Genomic DNA, 20,796 nt, shown 5'->3' on the forward strand with positions numbered 1-20,796 from the left:
AAACAGGCTCCAGGCTCTGAGCCATCAGCCCAGAGCCTGACGCGGGGCTCGAACTCACGGACCGCGAGATCGTGACCTGGCTGAAGTCGGACGCTTAACCGACTGCGCCACCCAGGCGCCCCAGCCTTTATTTGATAAAGTTTTATACGGAAGAGAGAAGAGAGCATGTCTTCACTTGAAGAGCTCTTTATCAAGAATTAGGGTGGCGGGGGAAGAATGGGCTGTCGAAGGGTGATTTGAAATTTTCTGTGTTATTAAGCTGGTGCTTAATAAGAATAGGTAATAATAAAGAAATTTCTAACATTCAAAAAAAAAAATAGGGAGTTCCACTATAACCTTAGAATATACCATGAGACAAGACACTAAATGTGCACACAGATAAAATTGCATATGTGTGTATTATATATAATTGTTATCCATACGTTCGTGTGTATATTCACACTGTATACAGGCTGACCTCAGGCAGGAAGTGTCATTGGATTATACAGCTCTTTTCAGCCAAAGGCTCTTCCTAGACAAGGCTGATAACTCAGAGCTGTCAGCAGACAGAGTTTATAGTAGGGAGAAAAGCCTTTCAACCTTTTAAAGAGATCCAGTCTGTCATTGTATCTAATACAAGTGAAGTTTATTCCAGGAATGCAACACAATCGCTGTAATTCACCATATTAATACAAGAGAGAAGGAAAGCCCACGTGATCATCTCTTTATTGCCAGAAATTCATTGACAAAATTCAGTATCTGTTCATGATTTAAAAAAATTGCCATCAAACTGAAAATAGAAGATAGCATCCATAAAAAACTTCTAGCAAGTATCATACTTAATAGTAAAAAATTGAAACTCCTTTCCTAAAACTGGGAGGGTAAAATGGCATCCACTATTACCTGTTCTATTGAAAATTACACTGGAGGTCTTATCGAGGTCCATAATGCAAGAAAAGTGGTGTTAAGATTGGTCTTAAGATTGTTAAGATTTTTATTATTTGCAGGTCACATGGGTACTTACGGAGAAAATTCATAAGAATCTAGAAATGAAATATTAATAACGAATTTAACAAAGTTGCTAGATACATAGCCATACAAAAAAAGTCTTCACTGAATTCTACATACTAGCAACAAACAATTAAGATTAAGGACTTTAACGTGGTACCATTTGCAATAGAATAACAGATACTTAGGAATAAATCTGACAAAAGACATGCAAGACATTTCCAACAAACATTGTAAAATATTACTGAAATAAATTTCAAAAGATGTAAGTAATGGAAAGACTTACCATGTTTGTGAATTGGAAAGCTGACCATGGGAAAGAAGTCCATTTCCCTCAATCATTCTACACTGACTCCAGGCAAAATCCTCAAAGATTTGTATGGAGATTGATAAACTAATTCTAAATTTTATATGGGAAATGCTGAGATGTAAGGACAGCCCTGAGGAAGATGAGCCTGAGTTCAAAGCCCTTTTCTACCAGGTATATTGTGTGGAGGCAGAAGGGAAAGGGAGAGGCTAACTCTGCTATCGGCTGGGTAAAGGGAATGAAGGATGATTTTGTCTCTGTCTTATTTCTACTCTTTCCTGGAGCCTTCAGCCCCTGGTGCTCAGACAATGCCTCTGCGCCCCGGGATGCAATCATGTTTCTCTTCTACCATTGTGATTCTAGGTGCTGTAGGCTAATAAGAAAAAGAGAATTTTGCTGATAAACCTTCTCTTTTTCCCTCCTCCTTTTCCTCTTGTATTTTCCTCTTCCTTCTCTGCCCTTCTCTGTTCCCCTCCTTTTCTCTCTCCCTTCCAATTCCTCGTTTTCTCTTCTTTTCCATCTTTTTTTCTTTTCTTACAATTTTCCTCATTCCCCTCCTGCTTCTTTCTCTTCAATTTTTCCTTCCCTTTTCTCCCTTCTTCCCTCATTATTCTCTCTCTCCAACTCTCAGATAGAAAAAAGGAAGTTCAACCAGAACTCTAACTCTACGTATTGTATCTTCATGGTCAACAAGCCCTATGCCATCACCTGCTCTGTGGTGGCCTTCTACATCCCGTTTCTCCTCATGGTGCTGGCCTATTATCGCATCTATGTCACAGCGAAGGAACATGCCCACCAGATCCAGATGTTACAACGGGCAGGGGCCCCCTCAGAGGGCAGGCCCCAGCCGGCCGACCAGCACAGCACTCATCGCATGAGGACAGAGACCAAAGCTGCCAAGACCCTGTGCATCATCATGGGTTGTTTCTGCCTCTGCTGGGCTCCATTCTTTGTCACCAATATTGTGGATCCATTCATAGACTACACTGTTCCCGGGCAGGTGTGGACCGCTTTCCTCTGGCTCGGCTACATCAATTCTGGGTTGAACCCCTTTCTCTACGCCTTCTTGAATAAGTCTTTTAGACGTGCCTTCCTCATCATCCTCTGCTGTGATGATGAGCGCTACCGAAGACCCTCCATTCTGGGCCAGGCTGTGCCCTGTTCAACCACAACCATTAATGGATCCACACATGTGCTAAGGTGAGTGTCAGGGGCTCGATAGATTTTGTTGGCTTGCGTGACTCGGAAGGGCTACCTCTCCAGTTTTTTGTTTCCAGAAGGATTATTCTTGAAAACCTGGGCAATGTTTATAAGGATTAAAGAAAATTCTACCCTCTGGTCATGAAGTAGAATAGTGGGTAAGGACTCAGGCTCTGGGAGAGACTGGCCTGTATTCAGATTCACTCTCCACAGTTCTCTGACCTTGGGCAAGTCATTTAAACATTGTGAAATTTCGTTTCATTTTTTAAAAAATGAGATCATATTCACAATATCTACATCATGGGGTTTTTATGAAGATCAAATTAGCTGATGTGTGTGGAGCACATAGTATAGAGCCTGATACCTAGTGAGCAGTTAGTAAATATTATCTACTGTTATTTATTAGGTAGTGTTTTACAGCCGTGGTTAGCAGCATGGGATTTAAAGTAAACTAGACTTTATTTCGACTCAATGCCGCTACTAATCATTTGTATAATCTTCCTTGGTTTTATTTTGCTCCACTATAAAAACATAGTAATAATAATAATATCCACTTCATAGGGCCATTGTGACAATTAGAAATAATGTATTCATATGGGGACTGACACATAGTAAGCACTCATGATATTACTAACAATATTATTAATGTCAGTAGGAGCAGTAGTAGTAACATATTGCTTGATATCCTAAGATGGCCACAAAATAACGTGATAAACAAAATAAATAGAAGGATAAATATGCAACAGTAACACCATGTGATAACTGATGTAATGGAGGTGGAGATAATCTAGAAGGGGGATTTGAGGAGGAAAGAAGCTGATTTGGCTTAAGAAACTCAGGGAAAGCTTCAGAGGACAGCATCTTTTAAGAATTGGAGACTTGGAGGAGAAATCAAGGAAGTCATTCTAGCAGATAGAACAGCATGAGGAAGGAAATGGCATGTGAAAGAGCATGGGAAGGTCAAGTGGTTTACCCAAGGTCGCGTAGGTTGATGGAGATGGGGGTCACTGTGGAGTTGAATGTTCAGTGACTAGTCATGATGCTTCTAAACCCTGAACATTTTCTGGCTCCCCCGGGCTAGAGTTTTTCTCAGCCATGAAAAACCATATGTAAAAGTACATTCATCCTATGGCAAAGACGAATGAATTGTCAACGGCATTCGCTTTCCTTTGCCCCAAGATGCATAGGAATTTCTAAAAAAGCAGCTCCTTCTTTGACACAAGCATTTAATTTTTTCTGATGACAGTATTCAGCTGTCCTGGCAACCCAAAACTGAGGAACTTTTATTTGCATGTGTAAGAAAAGAAGAAGGCAAAATAGGGATTGCAAGTGAAATATAAGCACTTCGCCTCCGAGACTGCTCAGAAGCCTGAATTCAATTTCCTGCTACGAGTGTGGTCTGACTTGTAGTGAAAGCCTAGCATGGTGATGCCAGCTGCTCCAAGAGCCTCAAAGGCTGCGCCCGTAGGCTCACCTTCTTCCCTGATTATTATGCCTTGAGCGAGTGTCATGGGAAGAATCTAACCATGTAGTAAAGTGTGCGTACAGGAACTTCTGTGGGGGGCGCCTAAAAGCTATTTAAGTCAGCAGCTGCCTCAGTACAGGCACCCAACGACTTACACTTGTATGTTCTAGCAGTTGGATTTGTGTCAGTTGTTTATGACTGGGGGTGGCGGGGGGCTTTTCCAGGACAGCCCAAGAAACCCACCTGACTGATAACGGTGTTTCGTCCCTGCCGCATTTGGAAACCTGCCGTGTGGTTGTAAAACAGAGATGACAGTTTAGAGGTGGCTGGTGGATGTGCTCTCGATACTTTATTTTTTGTGATTTCTTAGTGAGGTAATGAAAACTGCAGGAAACTGGTCTGAGATACTCCTCTGTGGGGGTGAGGAATCTTCTAAGAGCGGGGAAGCCTATGCAGAGACGACTGTTGGAGCCCATTGCAGGGCTCCCCGGCTTGTTTTGAGCCCCCAGCTTGCTAAGGACAGGAACACTGCCTGTTTTGTTCACTGGTCCGTACCAAATACCCAATATGCTGCCCGACATACACTAGGAACTTAAACTCTTGATGAATAAATTCATACATCGTGCAGTGAATTCTCTAGATCGATTGTATCAATACGCCTTAGGAAAAATTTATGTTTTCCTTAAAAATCCTATAAGCAGGACACCAACAAATTCCGATGGACTCAAGAAGTATAAAACCTAAATAATCAAAAGTACAATCGGCTTTTGTCCTGGTTTTATCCTTCACAATTGAAACTAATCCAGTGATTTTTTAAATGCATTTACAAACCTGCGTAAAACATACAAATTCATAGATTCCTCTCCCTTTATTGTATTCTATTTTATCTTACTTTACTTTTTTATTTTATTCTTTTTCATCATGATAAGTGCACTCCCTCCTCTCCATCCCCTATCCACATCCCCACCTGCCACCCTCCCCTCTGGTAACCATCAGCTTGTTCTCCATAGTTAACAGTCCATTTCTTGGTTTGTCTCTCTCTTTGTTTTTCCCTTTGCTCATTTGCCCTGTTTCTTAAAGTCCACATAGAAGGGAGATCTTAGGGTATTTGTCTTTCTCTGACTGATTTCGCGTAGCATTGTACTCTCTAGTTCCAGCCGTGTCATTGCAAATGGCAAGATTTCGTTCTTTTTTATGGCTGAATAATATTCCAGTATACATACCACTTCTTCTTTATCCATTCATCTATTGATGGATACTTGGACTGCTTCCATAGTTTGGCTATTGTAAATAATGTTTCAGTAAATACAAGGGTGCGTGGATCCCTTTGAATTAGTGTTTTTGTATTTTGGGGGTAAATACCCCATAGTGCAATTACTGCATCATCGGGTAGGAGGAGTTCTGTTTTTAATTTTTTGAGCAACCTCCATACTATTTTCCAAAGTGGCCGCACCAGTTTGTATTCCCACCAACAGTGCACACGAGGGTTCCTTTTTCTTCACATCCTCACCAACACTTGTGTTTTTTTTTTTTTTTTATTTTAGCCATTCTGACAGGTGTGATAGCTCATTGTAGTTTTGATCTGCATTTCCCTGATTGTAAGTGATGATGAACATCGTTTCATGTGTCTGTTGGTCATGTGAAGGTCTTCTTTGGAGAGATGTCTGTTCGTGTCTTCTGCCAATTTTTTAATTGGATCGTTTGTCTTTTGGGTGTTGCGTTGTATCAGTGCTTTATGGATTTTGTATACTCACCCTTTCTTGGATATGTCAGTTGCCAATATCTTCTTCCATTCAGTAGGTTGCCTTGTAGGTTTTTTGGTGGTTTCTTTCACTGGGCAGTAACTTTTTATTTTGATTTAGTCCCAATAGTGTATTTTTGCTTTTATTTCCCTTGCCTCAGGAGACATATCTGGAAAAATGTTGCTATGGCCAGTGTCAGAGAAAATTACTGCCTGTGCTCTCTTCAAGGATTTTTATGGTTTCAGGTGTCACGTTTAGGTCTTTACTCCATTTTGGGTTTAGCTTCAACAAAGGAGGAATGAATATACAGTGGGGAAAAGACCGTCTCTTTAACAAATGGCGTCGGGAAAATTGAACAGCCACATGCAAAAGTATGAAACTGTAGCACTTTCTTATCACTTGTATTTTACATAAATGGGGTCGTTTTATATGTACTTTTTTGCACCTTGCTTTCTATCCCTTAAGAATGTATTTCAGAGATCCTTGCATCTCAGAACATTTAGATCTAAATCATTCTTTTTAACTGTTCCATAGTCTTCTGTACTAAAAATACACACTAAAATTGATTTATTTCCCATTATTGGATATGTAGGTGTTTCCATTCTTTTGCTGTATCTAACTGTACTGTTTTTAATGCCCTTGAACACATTTCTTTGTGCATATGTATTCCTTTTAGATAGCTACCCAAAATAAAATTGCTCTATTGATGTATATGTGCATTTACAAATGTTAGGTTTACTTTAAGGCTGACCTTCTAGAATGCTGTAGAGATTTGCAGTCTCATCAGCAGCGTATGAGAGTAACCTCTACTCCTTCCCTTCACCAACACTGTACATTACTCGTCTTTTCCTATTTTGCTGATTACAGAAATGTTCTTTCACTGAATTTGCATTTTCCAGGTGGTTGGTTAGGTTGAACCTCTTCTAAGTTAATTGCTGACTAATTTCAAAGTTGTTGACAAATATTTATCCTTATGTGAACTGCATTTTCACACACATCGTGCTTTGTGTGACAACTTTGCTGTACTTTTCTTATGAATTTCTGAGTGTTCTTTATTATCATCTAAATGTTAATCCTTGTTACATAATTTTCAAACTTTCCCTTCTCTTCCGCTTGCTTTTGAACTTGGGTTGACTTTTGTCATATAAAAGTTCCAAAGTTCAAAAGCGCTATTTATTTGGCCTCTTGCAGTTAACCTGTCTTCCTTCTTGAAATATTTTTGACATTCATTTTCCCGGACAGTATACTTCCCTGGTTTGCCTCCTGACTCACCAGCAACTCTTTCTTAGTATCTTTTATAGGTTCTTCCTTCTCTATCTGGCCTCTAAATGTTAGAGTTCTTCAGGGCTCGGTTCTTCATTGTCTTCTCAAATGACATTCTCGCTTTAAATGTGATTTGACCATCCATAGCTTTAAATACCATTTTTGTGCCATTAATCTCTTTTTAATTAGTAGCTCTAGATCAGAGCTGTCCTCTGAGCTCCAGACCACAAAATCCAATTTACTTCCTTGACAGCCTCACATAGGTGCCTCTCGGGAATCTCACATTTAATGTCCCTTAAACAGAACTCTCCTATATACCTGCCCACCCACCCACCCCAGACTTCCTGAGTCTCCTCTATCTCCAAAAGTACCACTGTCACCTACCATGCTACTAAACCTGGACACTTTCTGTGGCTCTCAAGGAGAACTAACATATAAGTGACAGATGGAAAGCGTTAAGAAAGAAAAACCCATCAGCTGATATTGAAAATATGGAATTCGATCTAAAATAAATGTAAAATTGGGCGCCTGGGTGGCTCAGTCGGTTGAGCGTCCGACTTCGGCTCAGGTCATGATCTCGCGGTCCGTGAGTTCGAGCCCTGTGTCCGGCTCTGTGCTGACAGCTCAAAGCCTGGAGCCTGCTTCAGATTCTGTGTCTCCCTCTCTCTCTGACCCTCCCCCCGTTCATGCTGTGTCTCTCTCTGTCTCAAAAATAAATAAATATTAAAAATTTTTTTTAAATAAATGCAAAATCTAATCATAGTGACAAAATGTAAACCACAGAAATGTAGATGATGCCTGAACCTCCTGCTGCATGTTTAAAATTTGGAATTTCAGGGGTGCCTGGCTGGCTCCGTCCAAAGAGCACATGACTCTTGATCTTAGGGTCGTTGAGTTTTGAGTCCCATGTTGAGTAGGAGATTAGTTAAAAATAAAATAAAATAAAAATTGGAATTTGATAAGTGCAACTCCATTTCCTCATGCAAAGGATCCATTGACAAATTCATGTCATTCTGTGTTATTAATAATGATTATGATGCCGAGCATAACTCAAAAAAAAATGTGCCAGTTACTGAATTTAAGAACTTTGAATGCATTACTGCATTTAATTTTTTACAACAACAGAGTAGGCTGCTATTGTAATTATCGTGATTTTAACAATGAGAAAATCCAAGGTTTAAAGAGAGTAACTGGCCCAAGATCACACAAAGTCTTCATGATTGTCTTCAGGCTAATGAAATATTAAAACACTCAAAATTGAAAATCATCTTGCCTTTCCTGAGACTCTATAAGGTATAGAGGAGTTAGTCTGCGACCTAAGAATCACACTGGGGAGTGCCCGGTCATGACAACACTCTGAAACTGTGGGGCCTTTTTCTCTTAAAGTCTTTTTGAGAAAATGGAATTCTGCTTTTCCAGGTTGAATTAAAAACAGGCCAGTCTGCCTCAGTGGTTTGGAATAGTAGGTCTAGCCACGTAGTCCTTTGACTTGTATTACATTTTGTTATTGAACAAACACATGGGCAACCAAAGAAATAAAATAAGCTTTTGTAAGACAGTCTTAGAGGACTTTGCCCACTCAAACTGAATGAAATAATGTACCATGTAGCAGAGATGTCTGCCGTTGTGTTTGGTGTTCTGTGAGATAAGCATCTTCTTTGGAATATCCAGCTCATGATCAAAACAGAAGTGAAAATGCCATTGATTGGCTCCTGAAGTAGTTTGTCTAGACATGTAGGTTACATAGCCTTTTAAAAATAGCTTCCAAACATGAATTATTGTCATATATATGTTTCTCGGGGCAGTTTTAATTTGTATGCCCACATATATTAGAAAGAGGCATAGGGGCACCTGGGTGGCTCAGTCCGTTAAACATTTGACTCTTGATTTCAGCTCAGGTCATGATCTCACAGTTCATGGGATCAAGCCCTGTGTTGGGCTCTGCACTGGCAGTGTGGAGCCTGCCTGGGATTCTCTATCTCCCTCTCTCTTCCCCTTCCCCCCGCCTCTCAAATAAATAAATAAACATTAAAAAAAAAAAAAAAGAAGAAGAAGGAGGAGGAGGAGGCATAATGCCAGTGTATGGGCAATGGATTCTAAGAGGTTCATCATTTGTATGAACTGATTCTTAGTGGATTTGGGGCCAGCTTCTCTCTCCTTGTCACTTCTTTAACTTGGCTCTATAGTTGTTCTCCCCATCCACCAGTCTGTCGTAGTCTTATACAAGAGTCACTTTGCCCACTGTACGAAACTCCCATCAGACATAATGGCAGAGAAGGAAGAAATCACCCAGTGAGAAGACATTGACTCCATTCCTAGTCAAGTCAGGGACAAGACAGGTTGCCTCATCACCTGTGCTGTTCACCATTGCACACAAAATCCAAATGACAGAAAGGAGAAATAAGTATAAAACTTAGAAAAAAGAGCAAAGCTGTGACTATTTATAAACAATATGGTTATTTAGCGGGAAAATCCCACAGTAAACTGAAAATGAAGACATTTCACAAGGATGTCCAGATACTGTATAACTAACTCAACATTCAGCGATTCCTACATACTAGAAATCACCAGTTAGAATGTGGATCAGGAAAAATACCACCATCCACAGGAGCAGTCACTAAAGTTACTTAAAAAAAAAAAAAAGTGCAAAATAAAAATGTAAGATCTTTATCGAAGGGAACTTAAATACTTTCCTAAAGGAGAAGTCAAAGATATGTGAAGGGTTCACTGCGGAGAGCAGAAGAAAAAAAAAAAAAAATCCAGATTTTTCTTTTGAAACTACAGGAAACTCGTCAGAAGCCTAGGTTTGCAGACTCTGAAAGGTGATTTATTAGGTTCTGAGTAGGTTATTAGGTTTGATTCACAGTAACTGTGCACGGGGCATCGACTTGCCATGCACTGTGTAGGGGAGTGGTAGAGAAAGAAAAATGAGACTCGGTATCTCACAGAGCTCACAGCCTCACTGAAGAAAGAGACACACGAGCAAATAATCGCAGCACAGTGGACATCACCAGGATCGTGTGCAAGGTTTACTGGGAGCTGGAGGGATTGCTACCTAACCAACAGTTTCCTCGTCATCACTGATGAGGGTCCCCCGATCTCTGCTTGAATTCCTGCGGTGGGAGGATTGCTACTTGAAGGGCCTGCTCAATGGTTAGGCAGCTCTAGAATCTAAAAGGTCTCCTTCCATTGAGTTGAAATCTTCATCCCTGTGACGTCTACCTGTGGGCCCTAGTTCCGCCGTGAGCAAGAGAAAACAAGGCTACATCGTTTTGCTGAAATGACTCCTTCTGTATGCTTTGCATTAGAATCCCCTGGAAACGGAGTCAAAACACACATTCCTGGGCCCCATTCACTGAATTGGGGCACGTTAGGGAAAATGACATTTTTGCCAAGGTGATTCTTACCTGTGTTAAACTTTGAGAACCACAGTCTCTGATCCTCATGGATTGGAATGGCCCAGTGTATGCTGACTTTGGTTGTGCTTCAGGGTTATGACACATACCATATAATTCTTCGGTCCTTTCAGAGTCATAGTTTCATGTGATGTTAACTAGTGAAATTCCTTTCGAAGCGGCTTCAGCTCAGCCATTTTCAAGCCAAGTGACTCTGGCCACTTGGGAGGCAAAGTGTGATCCTATAGATTGTGACCACGTACCGTGACAGGAGATGGGAATCAGCCCTACTGATGTGATTTGGAGTTCACTGGGGGTTCGATTCTGGAGTTCTCTTTCCATTGGATGAATGTCAAGGATCTTGCCATTGCTGTTCACTGCTGCCTGAGGAGTCTCCTCTCTGAGGAGAGCCTAGTAAAGGGCCTGGCACGTTGTGAGGCTTGACAAGGGGTAAAGGAATGTTTCTGTCCCTTTCCCCAGGCTCGCTTCTCTTCTGTTTGACTGTCTTTATGGAAAGTAGCCCTCGATGGTCCAAGGCAGAGTAAGGATTTGTAGCATTGAGTGTAACCTTAGAACAGAAATTTTTCTCTACATGAAATCCACTGAGGATTCCATTGTTGGCTTCTTGGGTAAATAATCCCTGGCCTGCCTGTCTCACTACCTCATTGTGAAAATCAAACGAGGTAATGGAGGTGAAATTGCTTTGCTAACTGCAAAGCTCTGTCCTCAGGGGAGAGATAATGATGTGATGAGAACAGACTATTTATAAGTTAGGTAAATAGCTAAGACTGCATGCTTAGCAATGCAGAGACGGCATGCAGAATTTGGCTTTGAGGATGGATTTCTCTGCTCCCAGGCCAGGCTGAGATGATTCCCTGGTTCTCCAGGTTCAGACCTTGCCCAAAGCTGGGACACTCACCTGGCTCCTCAGAAGGCTGAGAATTTCGGCCAGCACTTCCCAGAGAACTTCTTGTTTGTCTAACTTGGCTCTTGGCTGCTGTCCTCTGTTACCCACCGTCAATCTGCCTGATAAACAGGGGTTTTTTGTTGACTTGGGGAATCTCTAGGGCTGTGTTGTCCTATAGGGTAACCATTAACATTCCAAACACTCAGTAGCCGTATGTTATAAATAGAATACTTTCATTATTGTAGAAAGTTCTACTGGAGAAAACAGCTCTACAGCTCTGTGAGCCTTCTGTCTGGAATAAGGCAGCATATGCTTTCCTTCGGACTTACGAAGTGTTATCAACCAAAGCTCAATAATAAATAAGGCAATTCTGACGGATGCGCCATATAAGTCTTTGACATTTCCACGCACAACATATTCAGGTTTAAATAGGGAATCAATAGGGGAGGAAAATATGAAGATAGAGAGAAAAAGTGAGAAAGAGGCAAAGAAAACTAAAAACCAGTAGGAGAAAAGCATTTTTTTCCGGGCTATTACTTTTTGTTTCCTTGATAAATAACAATGGTCAGAAGTTATCCTTGTATTTAGTTGCTGTTTAATTATCTACTACCTGTGCCCCCAGCCGGACTGTCAGTACATAAGGGCAGGTTACATGTCTATTTTATTTCCGAAAGTTCCCCGAGGGTATAGCCTTTTGCTCAGTTAATACCCTTATTGGTTGAATGGATGGACGCTCTTATCAAATCCCGTTAACCACCTGGAATAGGTATACTCAAATAAGTTTTCACCCCTTAAAAAAAAATATTCATGAATCCCATAACCGGAGTCCTTGTTTTTTTTCACTGTGCTGCTGCTTCCCAACTTTCAATCTCAACACACCAGAATTCCCCTTTTAAACAGAGGTTTTCACACCGCGGTCTAGATTACCCATGGATGAGCCAATAATTTAGGTGTGCTCTTACTTTGGATCCTGAGAGGTTTCAGCTAATGTTGGAAAGCTGTTTGACATTTAACAGCCATTTTGTGGCCTTTACCTTGAACTCCGGAGGTTACACTTGGATTCAACAGTTAGCTCATTGTTTTGAGCCAGTGCAGACTGAATCTGGGTGAATCGAAGATGGTTTGAGGATGACCTTGCCTCGTATCCTGCAGCCTCCACCAGGGCTAGCGGCATAATTTTCAGGGTCCCTTGGTCAAAGGCAGACAAAGGCTTCCACTGAAAGTATTAATATGTAAAGCCTTTTTTTTTTTTTTTTTAATCTGCAGTTTCTCTCTTAACTCATCATGGCATGTTTTCTTTGCTATTTACCTGTCCTCTAGTAGGAAAGTAAAACTTAATTTTAAATTGTTAGCAAAGATTTACCATTTATAGTACCCAAAGCCAGTTTTAAATGCAAACATGAGAGCATTTCACTTGTATGGAATCACCAAAATGACACGAACCATGCAAATCGTATCTGACAATTCAAGGGTGCTTATGGACTTTGTTTTTACCAGCCAGTGCACAAAACTCACGCAAGTGTTTGTACCTCACCTCTTGAGAGTACACACATTCCACTAACACGCGACCTTCAGCTAACTGATGAGTAAAGAAGGACTAAAAGGGAAAAGAGCCGTGGTTGGCCATATCTCATCCTTTCTTTCTATGTTGATATTTTCAGCAGAAGTGGTTGGCAAATACGAGACGGTAGAGGGTTTTTTGGTGGTTCCTCCTCCTTCTTCGAGCAGCACTGCCTTCCTCCTGCATTGCCAAGTTCTGGTCAGATGGAAACCGTGGCCTTCAGGGCTGTCTGTGTTCCCAGTTAGTCAGTCGTACACGTGTTGATATGAAGCATGAGCGTAGGATTCTAGTGGACCTATGATATGTGGGAATTCAGTAAGACTCACTGGTAAACATATTGTAGAAGTTGCTGACCAAGAGACGATGGAAAACAGGAAAAACACTTTCTATATATGATGTGTTCACCTTGTATTTGCTCTGAGGCATACTTTAGACATGGCGAGTCTACCAGAATCCTGTACTCGTGGGGTATCATTAACGTTTTGAGGCAGCAAGGAACTATGGCGGACACACACATGCACCTATAGCCTGTGCTCGCCAGTGCCCCAGATATCACTGGTGCATGTTCCGTTGTCCCTCAAGCTTCACAGGTTCAAAGATAAACTTACTAAGAATTTCAATATGGCAGCAAACAGAGCATTAAACCAAGACCTGGGTTTCTGTCTGGCCGCACTGCTCACACAACCAGGAAGCTGGCCTGTCCCTCGTCCTTCCCAATCACAACCTAAAGCAACCTCTCGGGAAACATTGCTCTTGTTGAGAGAACACCAGGAAAACAGAATAACAACATCAGAAGAGCCCCCCTTAACCTGAAGTTTAGTAATCAAGTGGCTTAAGCTGCCCTCCAGGATGCCCTCTTTTGGGCCGAAGTGCTGAGGCCTAAGCATTATTCCCTCCACGGAGACATTTTTCAAGGAAAAGTTCCCACCTCTGACTTAGAGGGAGGTGAACTTGAGTTATGAAACCAAACGCATAATGGCTGTCGTCCGGGGGGTTGGCACACCTGGGTTTTAGTCCTGAGACTTGTCACTTACTATTGATACAAATGTTAACATGTGACCAGACATTTCTGGGTCTCTGTTCCTTCATCTGTAAAATGGGAATACTATGAGAACCCATCTCCTAGGGCTTTTGTTAAGGTTAAATACGAGACTGTATGTGCAGAGCTGAGCCCAGCTCCTCTTACACAGAAAGTGCTCAATAAACGGAAGCTGGTGTAACTGCTGTTATTATAATTGTATATATAACATCATTCATATCTTGGTTAAACAAACTTCTCCAGTTATTTTTTCAGCTTTCCTGATAAGCATTTCGTAAGAGATGAGTCAATAGAAATCTCTGTGCTCTCTAAACACTGCTCCCACACAAGGAATGCCGCCCTCCCTCGACTGGAAGAAAAACCAGGGATGAATTAAATTAAATTAATCACACTGTTTATAAATAATTGTTTAAGCAACAGGAGACAAGACCTGTTTCCTGGGTACATTATGCCTCATGCTGAACAGTTGGGACTGTTATTTTGAATATGCCTTCTGGCTTTTAAATTACCTGTCGGCATTTCTCTGACCCAATCTAAAACGTGCTAACCATGCCGAACAAGCTGCGTACGTTGTCTGTGCCTTTGGTGTTCCTCTTTTGCTCTGCAGGTGCTGGACTTGGTGCTATGGTGTTGAGGTTCCGTGTACCAGCCCTCTGAGACTGGCGCCCACAATAAAGACGGGTCAGGCATGCCACTCTGCAGGGCAGACTTCGAAACCGCACCCAGCTCCAGAGACGCCCAGAGTGGTCCGGGGTCACGAATGGAGGCAGGGTGGTGTGGGGTTCCGACCCTTGACCCTGGATCACACTAGAGCTGCTGGAGAGCTGTTAGTACCTGAGCCTGGGCTCCACTGGTAGAGATTCGATATAAAGGGTCCAGTTGGGGACCAGAAATGCTTCTGTTTTAGGAGGTCAGGAGTACTGCGGTATTGAGATCCCTTGGTTCGGTGGCCAGAGCAGGGAGCCTGTGTCGATCCCCAAGGAGTCCTTGTTTCTTTCAGCACCAATAGAACAGGGAAGTGCCTTCAAGTTTAGGCCTCGTTCCACGTCTTAAATACTGAGCTAGTGCGGGCATAACCCATTAGTTCTCAAATGGGGACAATTTTGTAACCCAGGGGACATGTGGCGATGTCCGAAAGCGTGTGTGGTGTTCCTAACTGGCGGGGGCTCCTGACATCAGTGGATTTCGGCCAGAGATGCTGCCGAAGCTTCCAACTATGCATAGGGCAGCCCCCGACCCCATCGCAACAAAGAATTGTCTGGCCCAAATTGCAACATAGTGCTGAGGTTGAGAAACCCTGCTTGAAAGGGATTCTCTGGGCTTCGCAACATAGGCTCTCCTTACCACTGACAGGCGACAGCAAGAGAGGTCTTTTACCAGCGCCAGGGGACAATGTATGCTTTTACCTGCCCACTGCAGTGCCCTGCACCACGCGACTCCTCTTTGTTTTTCGTTTTTGTTTTGTTTTGTTTCTTTATTTTGAGAGAGACCGAGAGAGTGCAAGCGGGGGAGGGGCAGAGAGAGAGAGGGAACCAGAGAATCCCCAGCAGGCTCCGTGCTGTCAGTGCACAGAGCCCGATGTGGGGCTGGAACTCATGAAACCGTGAGACCATGACCTGAGCCAAAATCAAGAGTCGGACGCTTAACCTAACTGAGCCGCCCAGACACCCCGCCACGTGGCTTCTCTTAACTCACATCCATTCCCAAGATGAGACAAGTTGAAAAAAAACCAAAACCCTGTAGAACACGATAACTGGTATCACTTCTGCGAAGCAGGGCCCGGAATTTCTGTGGTTACGGTGCCGGCAGTAACCTTGCTGAGAAGCCCTTTCCACCAGGCAGGCTCTGTGAGCTTGTTCTCTTACAGCATGTACTTGGCAGGGACACAGCCCTCCCGATTTAGTCGGAGCAGCTGTTCAGGAAGGAATTGCCTCCAGAACACTCTAAGAGACCCACCAGAAACCCATACTCCTTGGAAACGTGTGTTCGGTCCACGGTGTCAGGATGCGGGTCCCTGGCCCATAGAGGCGGTAAAGTTCCATCTTATACTGAGTGTCGACAGACTGGAGTGTGTCCAGAAAAGGGTAAGCACCATGATCTCCCTTGCAGAATTCAGGACCTAGGAGCAACAATGTCAGGCACAGGGGAGGCTGAACTTGGAGCTTAAAGGAAATCATGGTCATCAGCATTTTTTTTTTTTTTAAATTTATCTGAGGACTGTTACACGAAAAGGGGATCTGGCTTGTTCTTCAAGGTTGCAGGGAGAGAAGTAGGGACCAAAGACTGAAGTTTTAAGAGTACGTATTTCAGCACAACATGGCATGGACTGCCTTTCTAGGGTGTTCCTAATGGGATTAAAGTAGACAAGAAGTAGAATAAAATAGGAGAAATTGGGACAACCACCAGTCACTTAGAAGTGGTGATCAAGGGGTGCCTGGGTGGCTCAGCCAGCTGAGCGCCCAACTCTTGATTTTGGCTGAGGTCATGATCGCATGGTTCATGACATTGAGCCCCACATTGGGCTCTGCACACTGACCACGTGGAGCCTGCTTGCGATTCTCTCTCTCTCTGCTCCTTCTTGGCTTGCTCTCTCTCTCTCTCTCTCTCCCCCTAAATAAATAAATAAATAAACATTTAAAAAAAGAAGTGGTGGTCAACATTGGTCACTGGAAGCGTTGACTTGAATGAGCATGGTGGAGGAAGGGGCGGGAGGTCTAAGGAAACGCCCTTAGATCCCTCCTTTGTGGTTGTGTGAGTTATGGAACCGCAAGAGATCCTCCCACAGTGCAACTACACTCGAGAAGGGAGCAAGACCTACCTCAGTCATTTTATTTCATTTGGTTGGAGCTGGAGACTTTCTGGAAAGATGGCCAGTGGGAAGAAATGTGCCAGAGGTAATAGTGTTAATGTCAAGGGCCATTCTGTTTTGGTTTAGGATTCTTCCGGCGGTCTGTGGACGGGAGGAAGTTTAGACGTATCTGAGGAAGAAATTTATCCCCAGGCTGTATAGATGCTCCATGGTACATAGCTGATTCAATGCCTGTGATTCCGTGTGAGGAAAACATTGTCCCATCCACCCATCACGATAAATTTCTATCACTTGAGCCCTTAATATGAACATAATTACTATTTAAATATGTTTAGGGAGAAGGAGCCCTAGGTTGAGATTAGAGAAACATCCCCCTCAATCTGGTATTCGTGTTCTTCATTTCTCGTATGTCAGGGCCAGGACTTCAGGCTCTGGAAATAGCAAGGCAATATCCCAACCTGGGAGGAACCAGAGTACTGTAGAGCAGTTTAATATCATGACCAAATGCATAGGACTTGGTATTTGACAGACCTCAGTTTGACTTCAGGTCCTGCCACCTTGAAGCTATGTGTCCCTGAGCAAGTTACTGGCCCTTTCTGTGCCTCAACTTCTTCCGGTTCTAAATGGCCCTTGCTCATAAAAGTGTTGTGAGGCTTGTGTGAGATACTGTACATATGGATCCTGGAACACACCAGCTATTGATAAACTGAGTTCTCATTGTCAGCATCAGCATCTTTCGAGGCGAAAAGTCAGAGACGCAGGTTAGCAGAACGAGCCTCCTGTCACGCGAACGCTGGTTCGTTGTCAGAACAGGTGGTGGAGGGAAGCACTTGGGTGCCAAAGTCACCATAATAGCCTCCTGACAAGGGGCAGGATGGTTCCTGAGCAGCAGGCTCAGAAGTACCTCACCTGCAAGGATATGGGAGCCGCGGCGAACGGAGGCGTGCAGCAGGTTCTAGCTGCCGTTCTTCTAGAAGCACTGTGACGTCGTCTCCAGCCCCTGCGCGAGGAGACCCAGGGAAGAGCTTCTGGTTATAGAAACAAACAACTGTGTGTGTGCTCTGGGTTAGATTCAAGCCAAGAGCCAAGAACCTCCTTTTCAGAAAATGATCTCTGAACGTCTCGTCTTGTTTCCATGCCTATGTTAGGTTATTTTTAACAAGATTCTTAGAAACACTTCACAGTTAGAATTGTTCTTGGAGAGCCTTTTATTCTCTAAGAAACGAGCGAGTCTGTGTTTTGATCAACGTGACAAACAAATATATTTGGAGCCTGCTCCTCTTCCTTTTATTCTTTTCAGACTTTCGTTTCCTTCGCTGGCTGGTATAATGTAATTTGTTCCTGTGTTTGTGAATTGGCCTTGCCTGCTTTAAGTTTCTGCCTCTGGAGAAAGGAGTATGTGTGTGTGTGTGTGTGTGTGTGTGTGTGTGTGTGTCCATGTGTATACACATACGTCCCTGGGCACACACACCTGTACATATGTGATTGTCACATATAATAATATATGTCATATATTGTCGTAATATAATATATTGTCACGTATAATAGCCAGTTGCGTTAGGAATAATTTGGTTTCCTAGTCTGGACGTTCCCCCTCGCGTTTCTCCTCCTCCTCCTCCTTCTCTATCATCGTCATCGTAAGATCTACCACTTACCGAGCACTGGTTTTTATGCGACGCGTCTATGCGGAGTGTATCACATGCACTATCTTACTGAATCTTTAATATACTCTATGGAGCAGGTATTATTATTTCCATTTCACTGATGAGGAAACTGAGACTCAGGTTAATTTGGCCAGCGTCTTACAGCTGGTGAGGGTTAGGACCAGGATTCTCACGCATGTTCATCTGATGTCGAAGCCCTTGCTGGAAACCACCAAACTGTGCTCCTTACTAGTGAACGGAAAACCCTTGAAAGAATATAGAATTTTTGGTTCTTGGACGTCAGAAGGGCTTGAGAAGTGATCTGACCAAATATTCCAGCTAATGCAGTGGTCTCTTCTGTAGCTTATCTGATAAGTAGTTTTCAATCGCCCCCCTCATGAGAGGCAGCTCATTATTATTCAAAGCAAGACATTTTACTGTTGGAACAGCCCTAGTGGTTGCAGATTTGGGTCAAATTTTACTTCTCTATATCATAGCGTCATCAAAGCTTCGAGTTTTATAGCTGGAAGTGATAACAGAGCTCGAGCAGTCCAGTAGTTTTTAAACACGTTTTTGCAGATGTGGAAATCTTTTGTTCAAATGGAATCTTCCTTGGACGTGTGAACAATAAAGTATAACTGCTTTGATCACAACAGATGCTTATATGGGGATGTGTGTGCACAGAGCCGTGACCATCGACCCCATCCCTCCAGCGTCTCCTGTGGCCACTCCATGGGGTTGTTAGTCTTGTTAAGAGATGCCTGAAATAGACTAGCGAACCCAATATTTTACAGAGAAGAAAATGAGGCTCCAAGATGTAAGATGTTTAAGACGATTCTGCTGTATGAGCAGAACAAAGATCTGAATCCAGGTCTCAGAACTCTGAGTCCTTCTCCCTGATTCATTCATCTCTTGCCTTTTTATTACATGCTTAATGTGGGTCAGGCACTGTTTCAGGCAGTAGGGACACAGCAGATTTCTAGATAGGCAGGATCCCTGCCATGAAGGAACTCACAATTGAGATTGTATCATCCCATTTCTTTTTGATGGTTTGAGCCCTTGGAAGCAGACACACACACACACACACATAATTAGGCCATCCTGGGCAACTTTCTCTGCATTCAGTCCAGTTTGCCCATGAGTTGCCAAAAAATGGACTCTAGAACTGAACTCAAGGCTATTCACATATTTGGTGGTTTGAGGGTGACCTTTTCTTGACGGTATTGCAAATTCTAATTTATTTTTTCTGCCTCTGGTTTTCTTTGGGGACAATGGGTAGAATATAACCAGAGAGAGACAACCTACCTATGTCATATGTAGCATTCAAGAGGATGGAAAGGCCATTCAGACCTGTGGGATTTGAAACTGTAAATGCCAGCTGGATTGAGTTCTAATAGAACAACCTTGAGCAACATAGTGGGACTTGTAGTGGACAGATAGTGAAGGGCATAGAAAGCCCTCCTGGCCTCACCCAACCTGGTTGTCCAGCTCATTTCCCTCAACTCTTCCCCAGCCTAACTCCCTGCGTAATAAGCGTGCAAGATCGATCAGCTTTCTGCAGATAGTGAGTTCTCCCACCTCTGGATTATTTCTGCTGCCTTAAATGCTCTCTCTCTCTCTCTCTCTCTCTCTCTCTCTCTCTCGCTTTCCTGCCTGGGACAAGCCTACTCATTCTTCAAGGCAGCGTTCCAACACGAGCTCTCTAAACTTTCCTGGTCCCCACCCCCTCAATCTCTGAGCAATAACTAATCACTTCCCCCTCCGGGCTCTCTTACCACCTGCTTCTCCTCTTGAAGCTTAGTTCACCCCGAGGGATCGGAAGTACTCTTATGCACCTGACACATTCTCTACTCACCTGGGCAGCTTCCCAAGAGCAGGCCATTTTCTTACCTGCAGGGGCTAGGACCCGAGGGTGCCTGTTGACGGAAGGTGCACATTCAAGGTGCATGCTGGTGCAGTGAGACGCCAGTTAGATCGCCCGGTTCCGATCCTGGCTCCACCTGGTGACAGATGTTTGACTTGGAACAAGTTACTCGGCCTCATTCCAGTCAACCAGAACCTGCAAATAGTAGAACCTGTGTCAGGAGATTGCTGTGAAAGTTATGTAAGGTAACCCATGATTTGTTTAGCACAGTAAATGGCACATAATAAATTGTGGCTGTTTTTCTTGTGGGTCCGCACTTTTAAAGCATTTTCTCCTAGATATTTTCAGGTTCAGCCACATTGAAATAGTTCAGCAGAAAAAGCTGTCAGTCTGATTCCCCAAAGGCTCAACGTTCTGATCCTTTTGTTGGTCATTTAGGAACTGTGGTAGGCAAGGAGGGGGGAAAAAGGTCTCACCAGGAGAATGGTTTGACCTCAGTCATATGCGCATATGAGAGGTAGGGCGAGAGGTGCCTCAGGATTGGAACAAGCCGTGCCCACTGATTGACCTTGCACTTCGGCATACTGAAACACAGACACATCTGAGGCCAGGGG

General features: G+C 43.1%; 1 protein-coding gene across 1 annotated transcript in view; it reads left to right on the forward strand.

Moving 5' to 3' along the window:
- HTR4 (5-hydroxytryptamine receptor 4) overlaps positions 1-20,796 on the forward strand; it is a 131,936-nt gene that overhangs the window by 105,111 nt on the left and 6,029 nt on the right. The window contains exon 11 of the mRNA XM_032594015.1: positions 1,926-2,494. Coding sequence (XP_032449906.1) covers positions 1,926-2,494 — 569 coding nt within the window. The remainder of the gene's footprint in view (positions 1-1,925; positions 2,495-20,796) is intronic.

Source organism: Lynx canadensis, chromosome A1 (genome assembly GCF_007474595.2).
Source record: "Lynx canadensis isolate LIC74 chromosome A1, mLynCan4.pri.v2, whole genome shotgun sequence".
Lineage (NCBI taxonomy): Eukaryota > Metazoa > Chordata > Mammalia > Carnivora > Felidae > Lynx > Lynx canadensis.